At 39.4% G+C, this 17,237-nt stretch overlaps 1 protein-coding gene across 1 annotated transcript; it reads left to right on the top strand.

The window, feature by feature from the left end:
* The first annotated feature begins 937 nt into the window (after nucleotides 1–937).
* On the top strand, nucleotides 938–15,334 carry GJB3 (gap junction protein beta 3). Its single transcript, XM_075334123.1, has 2 exons — nucleotides 938–1,022; nucleotides 13,356–15,334. The coding sequence occupies exon 2, from the start codon at nucleotides 13,370–13,372 to the stop codon at nucleotides 14,174–14,176; it is 807 nt and encodes a 268-aa protein (XP_075190238.1). The 5' UTR covers nucleotides 938–1,022; nucleotides 13,356–13,369; the 3' UTR covers nucleotides 14,177–15,334.
* The last annotated feature ends 1,903 nt before the right edge of the window (nucleotides 15,335–17,237 follow it).

The following is a 17,237-nucleotide window of genomic DNA, read 5'->3' as shown; positions in this document are numbered from 1 at the left end:
CACACCATGAGGGTATACAGCTACCGCCTAAGGCTAGAGACCCAAGGGCCAGCGTCTGCGGGCAAACGGGCTCCTCCGGTACCCATACATCGGGGAGTGGACTACCGTTGGGAATCCATAGTAGTCAGAAAGAGAACATCAAGGTGCAGGGAAAGACAGCCACCATCACCTGTCCGGGGAGAAGCACTGCAGCCGGCTGCGGGACCCGTCCATCCAGCCGTTTGGTTTACCGAGGACTTTGTACCTTTCTTGCTGAGTGAGTACACCCGTGCCATCCGGCACCTCACCAACCCTGCCTCCCCGTCACAACATCATCGGGCCCCGGGACCACCGACCCCTACCCACGGAGGGGGAAAACAAAATACCAGCTGCTCCCTACCATCACTCCCGGGATCCCTGTCACCAGCAGCGGTGGTGCCTATCTTCACCATGACTCGTGGGTGGCGTCACGGACTAAATCCCCCAAACCAACCACCCCTTTCACTCACGGACGAGGAGCGCCGCTCGAGTCCCCGGATCTGGCCCACCGCTCGAGCCACCGAGCAGCAGCAGCAGCGCCGGACCCGAGCGTTAGCGAGAACGCAGCAGCGACGGCGTCCTCCCCGCCCGCGACATTTCCTTTACCTTTGTGTAGTTTCTCTATGTGAGGATTTGTCAAAGTGTGTAAATGAGAAATATACCTGACTTAACCATGCTTTTTTAATGCCAAGAACAAATTATAAAGGAACTTCATTAGGAACACAGTTACTTATTTCTACATTACTTAATTTATTTTCTTGGCTGCATGGCTAGAGGGAAATATATCTATGAATTATTTCTAGAAGATTACGCAAATAGTAGGTTTTCTACTTTCCCTGTGGACCAATCATCTGCTTTAAGAGTCTGCTTCTTAACACGATATAACCTGTTCAGGTATTTTCTTGGCCACACCTAGGAAAGATCTGAAGAAGCCACAGCGAGTGACTGTGCAATACTACTAGATTCAAGTCTATTGGGACTCTTCTCTTACCTCTGCCTTACAGGTAGGACTCCAGCCATTAACTCTTAATATTATGGGACTGTGAATCCTAGAAGGTATAGATTGAGATTTTTCTGACTTGTATATGTGCTACATCTGTTTTCCTGCTTAAGTTGTTTCCTATCGATGTATATATACTGCTGTGTATGCATTGTAAACTAAGCCTAGACTAGCTGATATGAAGCAGAACTCACCATAGTCCTCTGTGTATGAAGTATATAGGATTCCCTATGTAAAAAACACTGAAGATATTAAGACCCGGGGAAGTAAACACAGCAATAGACAAAGACACTTTATATTGCACAGTAAAAGGAATTTGACCAGAGTTTGAACAGCACTGACTCCATATTCACATATGTATATACAATCCCAATAGTATGTAATTGTGAATACAGCGTTATTTACAGCTTTAAAGAATCATTAACTCCATGACTACTGTAACTTCTGTATCAACTCCCAAAAGTGAAGTTGTTTAAAGTACCACCTTTAAAAGGAAACTATGCAGAAGATATGATTTGGCACCAGTATTATGTTCTTTCTTCACCTGACATAGAACCATTTTAGGTCGGGGTGCACATGGATCACAAGAGTGTTGTATAGAACCTTTTGTATGGTCTAAATATCCTTTGTATTTTTTGTTGTAACTTGGTATTCTCTAATATATGATATAACGCTTTATATGGCTGTATTATAGAGGAATAAAATGCACTTTATCCAACTATTACATTACCTATTAAGAGTGTATTTGACATTACAGATAAATCTGATCCGTAATTTCTTTGGCAGAAATTCAGGCAAAGGTTTTGCAGTTTGCACTGAAATGGATTTGTGCCATCAGTGAAATTTAAGGAGCCTGCTGCTTACTTTTTGAGTCAGGTTTTATTGCAGTTGGATCAAAATTTTGCACACAAATGGATGTGAAGTGTGTGGTGGAAACTAATGCTATATAAAAAGTGTACAAATTATGGTCAGATTGCACAGGGATTTTGGTGTCAAATCCATCCAGGGGTGGACATATCATTGGTGTAGCCTGTGCTGCCGCACAGTGGCCCAAGAGGTTGGAAGGTCCATTTCCACCTCCAAATCTAGTCGAATTGTGCTTTATGATGAGATTTTGGACAGCAAAGGAATCATATAATGTTCTTTCACAGGGGCCCTCTTCTGTCTTTGTCCGCCTCTGAATCCATCCCATATCCTAGCGTTGTAAATTCATAGCCCACGCAGTAAAAAAAACATAAAGAAAAACTTACAAAGATCACTAAGTAGATGTTTAGGTTGACCCCAGAGCTATCATGCTTTTTGGCAATGACAACATGTAAAATTTCTATAGCGCATGGAAAAGAGAGTGTTCAGCCAACCGGAGGAGAAAGGAGCCTATCCCCTCTCCACATTACATCATTAAAGTCCTCACTGATTGTTTCCGCTTGGATACTGATGATATTAGGCAGCAACTTCTGTTGAGTTGGACCAAAAACTGCTCACAGCTTAAATATATATTTTTCCAATATAAATATATTACAACATGTCCTTTCTTTTGTCTTATTTAACGTGAACTAGTTGTCTGGGATAATTTCACATACTGTAATGTCAGCATGCTAATGTGTGGAGTGCTGGCTACCTATAAAATCAATGTCATTTCAAATGTAATATTGACAATGCATTTTTAGCAAGTTCTGCATATATGTCAGGTATATCTCATGGTGAGTCTCCTAGTCATGTCCTAAATTCAGGTTTCATTTTTGTAAAAGGTGCGGCCATGTTAGCCTCAAGCTCCTTAAGAGAAATAAGTCAACTGAACAGGGGGAAGTGTGGTGGAGGCTGCGGGGAATTGTAGTCTAGATCAGTGTTCCCCAACTCTGGTCCTGAAGGGACCCCACAGTGCATGTTATCAGGATTTCCTTAGTATTGCACTGCTGTTGGAATCATCATCGGTGCAGTGCTAAGGAAATCCTGAAAACATGCACTGTTGGTGGCTCCTGAGGACTGCAGTTGGGGAACACTAATGTAGATGATAGTATTGGTGTAAGTAGGATAGAGGAGGCTGTGATCTAAGCATTACATGAGTAATTTTATAGACATGCAAGTCAGCAACAAAAGCAGAATAGGATTCACATACATGACTTTGTAGATGGGAAACTGGAAAGTTATAAGTTACCCTATTCGTGTATCAGTAGAAATGTCTAGATAGATGCATGTCAAAGGCCTCTAAGTCTGCTATGCAAGATGCCTTAAGAATTATTTATTTTATATATGTGAAAATCTAAGAAGGTAGGAGACCATTCTTAGGTATCATGCATTGCTCCTGGGAACAAAAGAAAACAATTTAGTTCTCTTCTATGAAGCTGTCTCAATAATGCCACCTATCGGAGGTTGAAGCACTATATAAATGTCAACCCTGAAAAAAAAACTTGTCACGCAACTTTGGATATTCAGCGAAACCTCCGTCAGAGTTCTCTATCCCTGCATCCTACTCTGCATTCCCAAACCAGGTGTATGAAGACCAATGTCTTATTTTTGGAAGAAGGCTAATTTGTATGGTTTTTAAAAGCAAATCACTCCTTTTATCAGATTCATACAAAAAAAAACTATAGATGATTGTGTTTGACAATGGAGACATCAAAAGGTATAGAAGATCTCTATACACTTATCTAAGCAGAGCCATCATTCGACCAGGTGCATGGTGGCTGAAGGTCTTCATACATTTATGTTTCTCTCCTCAATTAAAGTTCTACATAAAGTGAATTCAAGACCCTAAGTGTAAATACAAAAGCTATAGAAATTCTATCTCAGAGAAAGTTATAAAGCTTCTTATATCTTTGCTACAAAGCTATATCATGACCAGTAAATACTCAGACAAAATACAAACATTAGACTCTCCTCAAAGAGCCAACTTGTATTATGTCTGTATTTTAGGGCGTGACAAATAAAGGCACGGAAGAAAGGGTGTTGTCCATACAAGATTGCTTCCATTTCAAGCTTAGTGATCGGTTAACATTGTACAATGAAAACACCAACTCCCTGATCCTATTTCACCTATTTTATTATTTATCATCGCTCATTATCTAAAGTAGAATTGCTGATGTGGTCATAGCATGGGAAGAATAAGCTACACACCTCAGGAAACTGAGCATTACACTTACAAGGTTCCACTCTATAACTTTTTCTTCACTTTTCTCTTGATTTCTCCCTTTGTCTGTGTAAAGAATAGTTTTAGCAGAAACCTGCCCAGCAAGTTTGGTGAATAAAATTGTACACCCAGATGCTTGTCTCCAGTGCATATTTTTACCTCTCAGTAAGCAAACATTTAACATCTCCACTCCTCGCCAAATATAATGTTCACCTGAATGAAGGTGCAGCAATATAACCTCTGTGTCATCAAGATGAAATGCAGGGAACTCAACAAGTCATGACCTGGCTGCACAGCTGGATGGCTTACGCGTACAACATAGACACCCCTGAGGCAGGATAATAGTGTACAAAATGAGACCACTCCCCGTGGGTCGAATTCAGGGGCGGACATATCATTGGTGCAACCAGGGGCCCAAGGGAGAAGAGGTTCTATTTCTATATGCAAAATAGGTAGAATTGTGCATTATGATGTGTTCTTGGACTGCAAAGTGCTCATATACTGTTCTTGCACTGATTCCCCTCTTCGGTCTGTGGCCGCCAATGGTCAAATTAGACCATAGAGTGTTCATACAAAGCATACAGAGCAGGTCAGAATGGAGGAATCTAGCTTTCCTGCTGCTTGTGGCTACCAAGACCGATTCACTGCACATGCTTGGCCATTTGTATTTCATAATGGTAGTCGCACACGGCAGTAAAATTAGACTCCTCCTTGCCAGCCAACTTTGTATATACTATCCTGGTCTTTCTACTACACCACAAGAGAATGAGCCTTGATGGCGTGCTATACTGTTACAGCTGAGTGCAGCTACAGTGACAGGAGGCAAAAAAATTGCGCATGCTCAACCACCAATGTTACGTAGAAAGCCACAAGACTGGCAATATTACTGTTACATCCTTATGATAAAGTCTAAATATCTTTAAATCCATGGATTATTTTTATATATTTTATTTTTAATATAGTAAATTTACATCAGTCAGTGTCAAAAAGCCTTAAACTAGCTTTGATTTACCTGTTTTAATGGTGCTAACTATTTGAACTCATCATAAAGACTCATTCACATATTTGTTTTCTCAAACAGTGTGCTTGATCAGATTTTCATTGCTCATTATCCTGTATGTCAATTTTACCACCAATGTTTCATCAGTTCTTATCGTATAAAGAAAGAAACAATGGATGTTTCTCAATCTTTTCCAGGCAAACTGTCAGCGAAAAAGGGACATCTTTAGGTTGCAACTAGGATATCGTCATTGTGCTAACCAACTCATTCTAAGAACTGTGACATTGAATGTGCTAGTCTTGAAAAACACAAATAGAACTTTATGGGAAAAATAGATGTCAGAATGAGGCCTAAAGGCCCCGTTACACACAACGACATCGCTAACAAGATGTTGTTGGGGTCACGGAATTCGTGACGCACATCCGGCCTCGTTAGCGACGTCGTTGCATGTGACACGTACGAGCGACCGCCAACGATGCAAAATGCTCACCAAATTGTTGATTGTTGACACGTCGTTCATTTCCCAAATGTCGTTCCTTGTTCTGGACGCAGGTTGTTCGTTGTTCCTGAGGCAGCACACATCGCTACATGTGACACCCCAGAAACGACGAACAACACCATACCTGCGTCCTCCGGCAACGAGGTGGGTGTGACTTCCATGCGGCTGCTCTCCGCCCCTCCGTTGCTATTTGACGCCTGCCGTGCGACGTCACTGTGGCGCCGCACGAACTGCCCCCTTAGAAAAGAGGCTGTTCGCCGGCCACAGCGACGTCGCTAGGAAGGTAAGTTGGTATGACGGCTCCTAACGATATTTTGCGCCACAGGCAGCGATTTGCCCAGGATGCATCAATTGACGGGGTGGGTGCTTTCACGAGCGACATCGCTAGCGATGTCGCTGCGTGTTAAGCCCCCTTAAGGGTTTTACAAAGTCCAACTGGACACTACTTTGGTTGTATACATTAATGAATGCTTCAAACAAACAGTATATGTCTAATACGTATAGGGTTATGTGCACCGAACATTTTTTTCAGGCAGATTCCTCCTTGAACCCACCTGAGAAAGCACTAAAAAACATGCCAAAAAGAATGAACATATACAGTACAATATCAAAACAACTTGCAGCTCATATGATCAGGCTTTTTGCGCTTCATTTAACCACCTTAGACTTTACTAGCCATGAAGTATCTAAAAGGAGCCATCTGACCATTCTTTACGTGGCTTCTAATGGAAGTCACTCACTACTTAATAGAGATAAGCGGACCCATTGAAGTTTAGCTCAGCAGGTTCAGCCGGACTTTAGATAAAATTCTGATCTGGACCTGGACTTAACCTGAATCTTAATGGAAATCACTAATTGGGCAGTTTGGCTTGCCAACCACATGCAGCCAGCCGTAAACAGAACACTTCCGGGGGTGGGTTTTTTGTTTTTTTTTGGGGGGGGGGGTTTAACACACTACATACGATAACACCACTTTTACCCCCAGTGCAAGTCATTCAGACACTGCAAGCAACTCGCACTGGGCCGAGCCCTGAGCGTACCCAAACAAGTGATGCCAACTCGAGTGGTCAGCATACGTAAAGCACCCGAGCTCCATACTCTAATGGGTTCGCTCATCTTTACTTGTTAATAAATACAATTTTTAAAAGAAGATATCAGTGGTAAACCTGCCTCAAAAACAACCAAAAAGACAGCAAAAATTGTAATATGATGCCCATAGTCTGCTAAATAACCTTGCCGTACCTCCTTGTGACTTCAATATTTTACAGTTTATTCAATGAGAATCAGCACAGAAAAAACATTGAAATACACCAACCAGCACATGTCATGCTATAGAGATATCCTCTAAAAAGCCTTGTTTATTCATATAAATACACAATTTTTCTGAAGCTTTGTTAGTGAGTTCTTGGGCTTATAGGTCTATAATTTGGACCTGTGGTGTCTAACCACTCATACAAGGACAAGCCAAGCATTTGTCTTTCCATGTATTTATTTGATTTTTATATTTTATACATCAGTGCAATCAACCTTTCAAATTAACATCAGTTTCATACTACCATGAAACGTGGACTGTGCTTGGATTACAAGATCTGGCCAGAATACTCGGCCTCCTGACCTTAACAAACTGCCTTATAGGCAGTAATTCTGATAGGAAATGTCCACCACCCAAGAGTCACTGAAAACATTTACATTGACTAGGTATAGCAGTTGACTGCACAGTATATTTGCTTTTCTCATATGACCTGCTAGTACTAGAAAAAAACCTTTCATTGATACAGCACTTTCAAAAGTAAATACAGCTATCAGACCTATCACAGATATTAAAATGGCCAATCTATTTTATGTGTTTATTTAAACTGGGTGTGATATTCCTTCCTATATGTATATAAATGGTGATAAGCAACAAATGACTTGATTGTAGCTAAAGTAATAGTAACTCAGTTTGTGATATGCTTCATAATTACCAATATGGACCTTTCATTCTATTTAGAAAGAAAAACCCAACACCAAATAAGTTGTTCAAGTCCATAATATGACACCAGAAACAAATGTGATCCTTGAGGAAGTCACATTCCCCCGCATCCTTCCCTTTATTATCCTTGTATTAATCACATTGGTATTATTTATACTTATTTGTATTTATTGATATTTTATTTATTACTCTATTTGGTTTATTTATTATCTTTGACCTACATACATTGCACGGATTTTTTGTTGCACTTGGCACTTTACACAGTATGTGATATATTATATTTTCTATATCAGTGGGTTTGCCATGTTATGATGAGATGGGGCATTTTTGACCTCGCCATGTACAGCTCATGAAATTAGTGTTAAACAAGAGTTTCTTACCAGAAGTCGGTAACAACCCATCTAATAAACACAGGCAAAGAAATAAAACAATAAATTGAGTTATGTAAAAGATGAGAAATTACACAGGGAAAAAGTATTGAACACATGGAAAGTCATGACACAAGCTGAAATCTATCAGTAATTACAAAGAAATTCTGCCACTTCATGAAAAATAATATCAGCTGGTTTAACTGATAAAACGCTGTCTCATAACCAAGGTCCTACACAAAAAACATCTCATGATGGGTAAAGATCAGTGAGCTGTCTCAAGACCTTGGTGACCTTATTGTTTCAGAACATACTGATGGTATTGGTTACAGAAGAATATATTTCTAAACTTCTGAATGTTCCAGGGATCACTGTTGGAGCCTTAATCCAGATGTATAAAGAATATTATTTCATCATAAACCGGCCATGACCAGGTGTTCCCCCTGAGATTTCAGACACAGAGTGAAAAGATTTATCAAAACAGTTGTCCAAGAGCCAAGAACCACCTGTGGAGGGCTACAAGAAAACCTGCAGTCAGCAGGTACAAAGAAACAATAAGTAATGCCCTCTATCTCCATGACCTGTATGCACATTCCCCATTCAAGACTCCATTGCTCAACAAAAAGCACGTTCAAGCACGTTTAAAGTTTGCTCAATGTCATTTAGACAAATCTGTGAAATACTTGGAGAATATAGTCTGGTCAGATTAGACCAAAATTGAACTCTTTGGATGCCCTAATACACATGATGTTTGGAGGCCAAAAGATACTGCAAATCACCCCAAAAACACTATACCAACAGTGAAGTTTGGAGGTGGGAACATTATGGTGTACTACTGTTTTTCAGTATATGGCAATGGCAAACTTCATATAATTGAAGAATGGATCAATGGACAAATGTACCTAGAGATCATTGATAAAAATCTGCTACCATCTACCAGGATGATGGAGGTGAAATGAGGGTGGACATTTCACTAAAGGGTGCTTTACACGCTGCGACATCGCTAACGATATATCGTCGGGATCACGGTGTTTGTGACGCACATCCGGCGTCGTTAGCGACATCGCAGCGTGTGTCAGCTAGGAGCGACGATCAACGATCGCAAAAACATCAAAAATCGTTGATCGTTGACACGTCGCTCCTTTTCATAATATCGTTGGTGGTGCATGTCGCTGGTTGTTCATCATTCCTGCGGCATCGCACATCGCTATGTGTGACACCACAGGAACGACGAACATCTCCTTACCTGCGTCCACTGGCAATGAAGAAGGAAGGAGGTGGGCGGGATATTTCGCCCGCTCGTCTCCGCCCCTCCACTTCTATTGGACAGCTGCCGTGTGACGTCGCTGTGACGTCGCATGAACTGCCCCCTTAGAAAGGAGGCGGTTCGCCGGCCACAGCGACATCGCAGGGAAGGTAAGTCCGTGTGACGGGTGTAAGTGATGTTGTGCACCACGGGCAGCGATTTGCCCGTGACGCACAACCAACGGGGGTGGGTCTGCTCGCTAGCGATATCGATAGCGATATTGCAGCGTGTAAAGTGCCCTTAAGTCAATAATCCCAAACACACAGCTAAGGAAACTATCAATTGGCCCAGCCAATCACCTGACCCGAATGCAATAGGAAATTTATAGAAGGAACTAAAGCTCAGAGATCACAGAAGGAGGCCACTGAACCTTCAGGATTTGAAGAGTGTTTGTGTGGAAGGGACCAAAATCACACTTGATCAATGTAGGTCACTAGTTTCTCAATATGGGAGCCGTATTGAAGCTGCCATCACCAACAAAGACTTTTGGACGAAGTATGAAATAAATTTCAATGAGCATGTTCAAGACTTTTCCCTGTGTCATTTCTCATTATTACACATCACTAAATTTATCGACATCTATGGTTTGAATTCTTTGCCTGTATAGATTGGATAGGTTGTTACCGACATCTGGTGAGAAATTCGTATCAACAGCACTTTTAAAAATATATTTACTCAGAAAACTGTTGAAGTGTTTAATACTTATTTCTCTCTCTATATCATGGTGATCTGTTAGTCTTGTATTTATTTGTGTGCTTTTACGCATGTTTTAATTGATTTTAATGGATTTTTTTGTCACATGGCTAAATTATAATGATTCACCTAACAAACTATATTAATTGGTATTCCGTGTGCATTATCTATTTTATATAGGTAGCTACATTTTTCATTTTTTGTGTCTTTCTGACACACAGACACAATGTAAGACCATATAAAAGCTTAGCAATGATAAAGGAATTGTATACAATTTAAGTTTCCTACTTTTTGGTGTCTCCCTTCCTCTTTCATAGTATCCAACGCCAGGCTTTCGTACTTACTAGGAATTTCTTATGAGAGTGAGGCCTCACCCAAACACGTGGCATCATGTCTTCTGTTTAGACTTCAAGTCCATGTGAACATGTACTTTGGCACGTGTGGTGACATAATCACCATAAGCATTTCAGAATCCTATATGCCAGTGTCTCTAGGTTACTAAAACACAATACAATTATTTATCAAATATATCATAGATGTTAGTGGGTCAATCACTAGTAGACTCAGATAGTGGTAGCATCCCCAGACACATATACAAGCAAACGGGTAACAATGTTTTGAAGTTTTGATTTTCAGGCTCCTTGTCTCACTATCCACTACAGGTTCAAACCTGAGACTACCATCATTTTATAAACAATCATTTTGGCTATCTCATACATAAATTTGACTTTCAACTATATGTCATATGATTAGTTATGCAGAATCTTGTCATATCACTGCACTTCTACTGTTTTGTTTCTAAAAATCTAAATTGTAATTTTATTATTTTGTTAGAATTCTGTAAATCCACCTTTGGCTTTCAACACTGCCTGAAACTATTCTATACATGCTCTCAATCAGATACAAGCATGTCTCAACGAAAATCTGATCCCAGGACTCTTTTTTATGTTTCCAATATCGTGCATACAGGTCGACTCACTTGGCTATATATACAAGCTTTTTCGTCAACTCTATCCACAAGTGCTCAATTTGGTTGAGATCTGAGGACTTTGGTGGTCAATCTAAAACCTCTACCTCATTGTCATTGAATCATTTCTTCGTCAATCTTGATGTATGCTTCGGGTCCTTGTCCTTTTGGAAAAATAGGCTGTCCTTTACATACCCGTAGGACTTGAGTGTACAAAGTAAGTAATTTTGTAGGATCCTCAGCATTGAGACCACCATTGAGCTTGGTCAAGTTTCCAACCATTTTGTGGTGAAACAACATCATATCATCTGGCTTCCTCCCCCACACTTTACGGTTCCTTCAATTTCTTGATCTGTTAGCCCCTTTTTCCCTTGTTTATGCTAGACTCATTTGCACCCATCAGAGCCTACTCTATTGCCTTTTGTCTCATCACTCCAAATCACCAGTTTCCAATCTTTTACCATCCACTTTTCGTAACTTTTTTGAAACTCGAGTCAATGCTTCTCATGACAATATTTAAGTTGAGGGTTCTTCACCTTTTTTTTGGTCACCATTCCAAACTTGTAACGTGCATCATATCGTGCTTGCATGGATGTCTGTAAACTCATTATTACGAAGCATACGAGCCATCTCTGCTGCCTTGTTTGTCGCCCTAAAACCAAAAGACCTTGCGGTGAGCCAACTTGTTGACTGCAATATTTTGCCTGGACATCCACATCATAGCTTTTGATTGGATGGATAGACTTCTTTTCATATTCTTTCAATTATCATGCAGTTTGTTGATTTTCTTGACCAAGAGACCGCTATCGATGAGTTGAATGATGGCATTCTTCTTTTCTTGGGAATCTTCATGGCTGCTTCTCGATTTGAACCAGTGATCTTTCACTTGGGAATCAACCTAATAATACACTAAGGTATTAGGGAATGTGATAACAGGTTGCAATTTGTAGTATACACAAAGAAGAAGATTTTTCCATCACCAAAAGTAAACAGTAACAATAAAGTGACATGACAATAATCTGCATAACTAATCATATGCTAAATAGTTGCAAGTCAAATTTATGTATAAGATAGCCAAGATGCTTGTCTATAACATGAAGGTAGTCTCACTTTCAAAACTATAGTGGATGGTAAGATATGAAGCCTGAAAGTGAAAACTTCAAAACCGTGTTACTTTTTGCTCATCAGGGTAAGTTAATAACTAACCACTATATTTGTAGTAGGGAAACATGAATCTTTGGGATACTGGTTATATAATGTATTTTATTGTGGAATATTCTTATTACTGAAGCTGTTATAAATAGAAATAAAGAACCAAATTAGTTATGACGAGTCATTGGAAAAAGCCAGACCAATCCACATACAAGAGGTAGAACTAGTAATAATCTAAATGCATCTATGAAAAATTGTATGCCTCACAACACTATAAGATCAAACAGTTATTGAAAAAACTGTTAAACCGGCACCAAAAATAATTGTTTTTATTTGTAGACATGCCCTTTTCAAATAGCACTTCACCTTGCTATTGAGATAGTTTTCTTCTTATTTTCTAATTATATATTCCTTTCACTTGCCTTTTTCTACACACAGGATATAAAATGCATGTTTGTGCTTAAAAAAAAAGAAATGGGAATATAATATATATTCCTTTGTAAGAAGCAGGAGGTAGACTTGTCATAGTTGCATCTGGCAAAACAGAATGCCATGGCACGTGTTGTATTCTATATGTTTTTCGCAATATGAGGAATTCAATGCCAAGTCACAGATTTGTCAAGGTTCCAATACTTTTGAGCAATATTAATGATGCACACATTCCATATTATGTTCTAGCATTTGAATATAAATAAGAATGTCATAGGATATAGAAGCAAAGAATCTAATTTAGTTTTACCATGAGGATGATGCCAGAATTACAATTTACAGCCTTTGTGATTTTCAAGACAGCACTGAAAAATTATTTTCACATATACCATGAGATGTAATTAACATATGAACATAATATATTCATATAGAAATATTATAATGATGTGATGACTATGCTTAGAGCTAAACAGCTAATGTATAAGGAATAAAAAGCATCTTAGGAATGCTAGGAAAGTATAATCAGGTTAGTACAGCATGTGACTAGAAAAAACAGAGGCATCAATTACACTTTATGTATATATGTACATGTCTAGTGTCACATATACAGTTTTATCTTTCACACTGGCACAAATACTATGTTTGATGACTCCGTACATAAAATTAAGCCTGCTTGGGTCATCAGTTTCATACATATAAAGGTTTCTATTATCTACTGTATACAATATGTTGAAAAGCCGGGGTTTGTATTTCAGAAAAAACTTAAATAATGAATATTTTCTATGACTTATTCTAACCTGAATTATTTCCTCTTGTCTCTTTAGGCAGTTAGTTCAACATGGACTGGAAAACATTCCAAGGTCTCCTCAGTGGTGTGAATAAGTATTCTACGGCATTTGGAAGAATCTGGCTATCCGTAGTATTTGTATTCCGAGTTCTCGTGTATGTGGTCGCAGCAGAGAAAGTATGGGGTGATGAACAAAAAGATTTCGATTGCAACACTCGACAACCCGGGTGCACCAACGTTTGCTATGACCACTACTTCCCTATTTCTCATATCCGGCTTTGGGCTCTACAACTCATATTTGTGACTTGCCCTTCACTTTTGGTCATTATGCATGTGGCTTACAGAGAAGATCGAGAAAAAAAGTACAGATTAAAAAATGGAGAGAACTGTGCTAAACTGTATGAAAACACAGGCAAGAAACATGGTGGTCTGTGGTGGACTTACCTTCTCAGTCTTTTCTTCAAAACAGGGATAGAAATCACATTCCTGTACATCCTTCATAAAATGTGGGATAGCTTTGACCTGCCAAGACTCGTCAAGTGCAGTAACATTGATCCATGCCCTAATACTGTGGATTGCTTCATTGCTCGACCAACTGAGAAGAAGGTTTTTACCTATTTTATGGTAGCGGCCTCAGCAATTTGCATTATCCTAAGTATTTGTGAGATATTTTACCTAATTTCTAAAAGAGTTGTCAGTTGTATGAACAAGTATAAAAAGACCAATAAGCACTCAGTGACCTACAGCAGAGCATCAACGTGTCAGTGCCATGTTCATTTGGAAGCTTCAGAGAAGAAACCACTTAACAAAACAGTAGAGTCTCTTCGAGCATCTGCACCCAATCTAACGTCTTTGTAATGTAGTCAGCAGTTTCAAAATATATTGCTAACAATCAGCTCAGAGGTCTCAGAATTTGAACTTTCTTCTGTTTTGGTAGTATTCCAATCTACAATATATCTGGAAATGACGCTTGGAATCTTAACTAGCCATCTACCTTCAGAGCTGCCAAAATAAAATCCAAATATGTATTAGCTAACATTCCATAATGGAAATACCATGGAACATTATGAACACTTTAGGTGAAAATTCAACCAAGTCTGTAAAAGGACAATGTAAAAGACACACATTGTTATTGTCTTCTACTAGAGTATTTGAAAAATGGAACATTTTGAACATTATTGGTTACAACTAAACCAAGACAGTAGAAGAATCTCTCCGTTTTATACAAATCCTACAAAATGCATTTCATAGTTTGGTTGGATCTATGTACTTTTTTTTAGTACATTTTCTCCTTGTGGAGATCACTAGCTGGGATAGGGAATCTTATAAGCCAGGAAATGTTCTCTGAGAAAAAGTAAGCAAATTAGCTCCCATCCAGAAGAAAGATAGCAGTCTGTATAATAACAATTGTTGGAGGTAGTTCCAGTGTCTGACACTTTATCCATGGGAGTCTCCTTGTTTTGGAGAAAGCTCTGGTTTGGGTTTAATGTTAAAGGGAACCTGTCACCACGAAATTGAAGTTCAATCTGCAGGCAACATATTATAGAGCAGGTGAGCTGAGCAGATATATAAACAGTTTTGTGAGAAAATATTCAGTATAGTCTATGCTTTTATCATTCAAACCCCCGCTCTTTCAAGGAACTAAAAGGGAACCTGTCAGCAGATTTGGGGCTTATAAGCTGCGGCCACAACCAGTGGGCTAACATGCTGTATATAAGAGCCCAGGCCGCTGGGTAGAACGGAAAAATCCCTTTATAATACTTACCTAAATGGTCACTGTGGTGGAGTTGGGTCATATGAGTGTCTCCATTCTCCGGTGCCGGCACCTCCTATTTCGGCGATCTTTGTCCTCTTTCTGAAGCTAATATGCATGACGCGTCCTACATCATACACACTCGCCGGACCCGCGCAGGCGCAGGATCTCAATACCCATGAGTGTGGATAACATAGGACACGTCATGCACCCAGACTTCAGAAGAAGGACGACAAAAATGACCGAAAGAGGAGGTGCCGGCACCAGAGAACGGAGATGCCCATAAGACCCAACTCCCCCGCAGTGACGGTTTAGGTAAGTATTATAAAGTGATTTTTACATTCTAGACAGCGGCCTGGGTTCTTACAGCATGGAGGCCTGTAAACTTGACAGATAACCAGGCAGTTTGATTTAATTTAATTCCCAATTATTTTTGTTCTCCAGATAGATAAGCTGGTAGGGAACCAAATGTTTATGCACATGAGGGAATCAGGAAAGGTAGTTAATCACTAAACTATCTCTAAGGAGTACCTTTACATATTTTTCAAGTCTCATTAAAGGGTCAAACATTGATTTATAGGGTATCTACCTCCAATTAATGGCACAGTTTGCTTTTTTCCTAGAAGAGTACTCATCCACATACCATAGTTTGGGCGCAAATTAATTTTATTGAACGATTAAAAGAAACCTTCAAATTAAAGTATTATATCTACTGCCGCAGTATACTGTATATGTTGACATAGACTGGACTAATATAGGGAGTTAAGAAACCAGAAGAACATTCTACTATTATCATACTATATTAAATTAACGTTACCTGGTTAAACAAGACTGATGATGGGGACATCTCATCACGTACAATTTTTCTACTGTTCTATAGAAGAAAAGAAGATCCTTCAGTGGGCTTAGATTCTGTCAAAATAGGGTTCACCCACAACAAGATCCATCAGGTTCAGAGAGGACTTTACTTACAGATGACCTGCCGCTGGGGATCTTTTTGTTTCTGATTAAGTTTGTACAGTGTATGAAAGAAAATTATGTCTATATTGTGTAATGTTTTATATCCTCAAGCTACTATACTAGGCATTATGCTTCAAGAAAATGTTGTAGATCTATATTTGATAACCTGTATAACACTGGACAAAGAGTAGGATAACAGACGGAAAAGTGAATTACGTTTTCCAACTTTCTCCTTCATTTGTTGAATTTGTGACACAAAAGACAGATTTATGCAAGAATTGTCAGACATATTTAAAAAAAAAAAAAAAAAAACAACATTATTTACAACTATTATTAAAGGGAATCTGTCAGCAGGTTTTTGTTATTTAATCTCAGAGCAGCATAAGATAGACCAGGAGAGCCTGAACCTAATGATGTATGACTTATCAGGTTGTGATTTGCAGTTTCAATGCTATCAGCAATTTATATACAGGATATTAACGCTATCTGACTACAACTCACGTGCAGTCCAGTCAAGCCAATCAAGGATGTGGGTGGTGTTATACACAGTTTAAAGGGAACCAATCACCAGGATTTTCATATATAACCTAAAGCCAGTTCAATACAGGCACTATCAGGCTGATTCTCTGTATACCTGTAGTTGTCAGCTCAGATGTTTAGGTTTTGAAACCCAAGAAAGTAAAGTTTATAAAATTGGCAGCTTCTAGAGTGACAGCAGCTGAGGATCAGATAATATCTGGGGGTTATGCATAGTTATCCCCCCTATGGAATTGGCATAAGTATTATACAAACAATTCATTTTTTTTCTTGCAGGACCTGTGCTGAGGTCATACCCATGTGATCAGAAGAGGCGAGGCTTAAGCCAACAAACTTGATACCACGAAGCAACATTTTTCTGTTGGCTGAGGCCCCACCCCTTCTGGTCACATGGGTATGACCTCACACAGGTCCTGCAAGAGAAAAAGTGAATTGTTTGTATACTTATGCCAATTCTAACAGGGGGAGGGTATAACTCTGCATACCACCCCAGATATTATCTGATCCTCAGCTGCTGTCACTCGAGAAGCAGCCGATTTTATAAACTTTACTTTCTTGGGTTTTAAAACCTAAACATCTGAGCTCATCACTATAGGTATGGAGATAATCAGCCTGATAGTGTCAGTATAGCACTGGCTTTAGGTTATATACAAAAATTCTGGTGATTGG

The sequence above is a fragment of the Anomaloglossus baeobatrachus genome, chromosome 2, assembly GCF_048569485.1.
Source record: "Anomaloglossus baeobatrachus isolate aAnoBae1 chromosome 2, aAnoBae1.hap1, whole genome shotgun sequence".
Classification (NCBI taxonomy): Eukaryota; Metazoa; Chordata; class Amphibia; order Anura; family Aromobatidae; genus Anomaloglossus; species Anomaloglossus baeobatrachus.
The sequence above is the reverse complement of the archived record's forward strand: the minus strand, read 5'-3'. Positions and strand labels throughout refer to the sequence as shown.

Bases quoted from the DNA above. Each gene is read 5' to 3' on its own strand.
- GJB3 (XM_075334123.1), top strand. From the start codon at position 13,370: ATGGACTGGAAAACATTCCAAGGTCTCCTCAGTGGTGTGAATAAGTAT.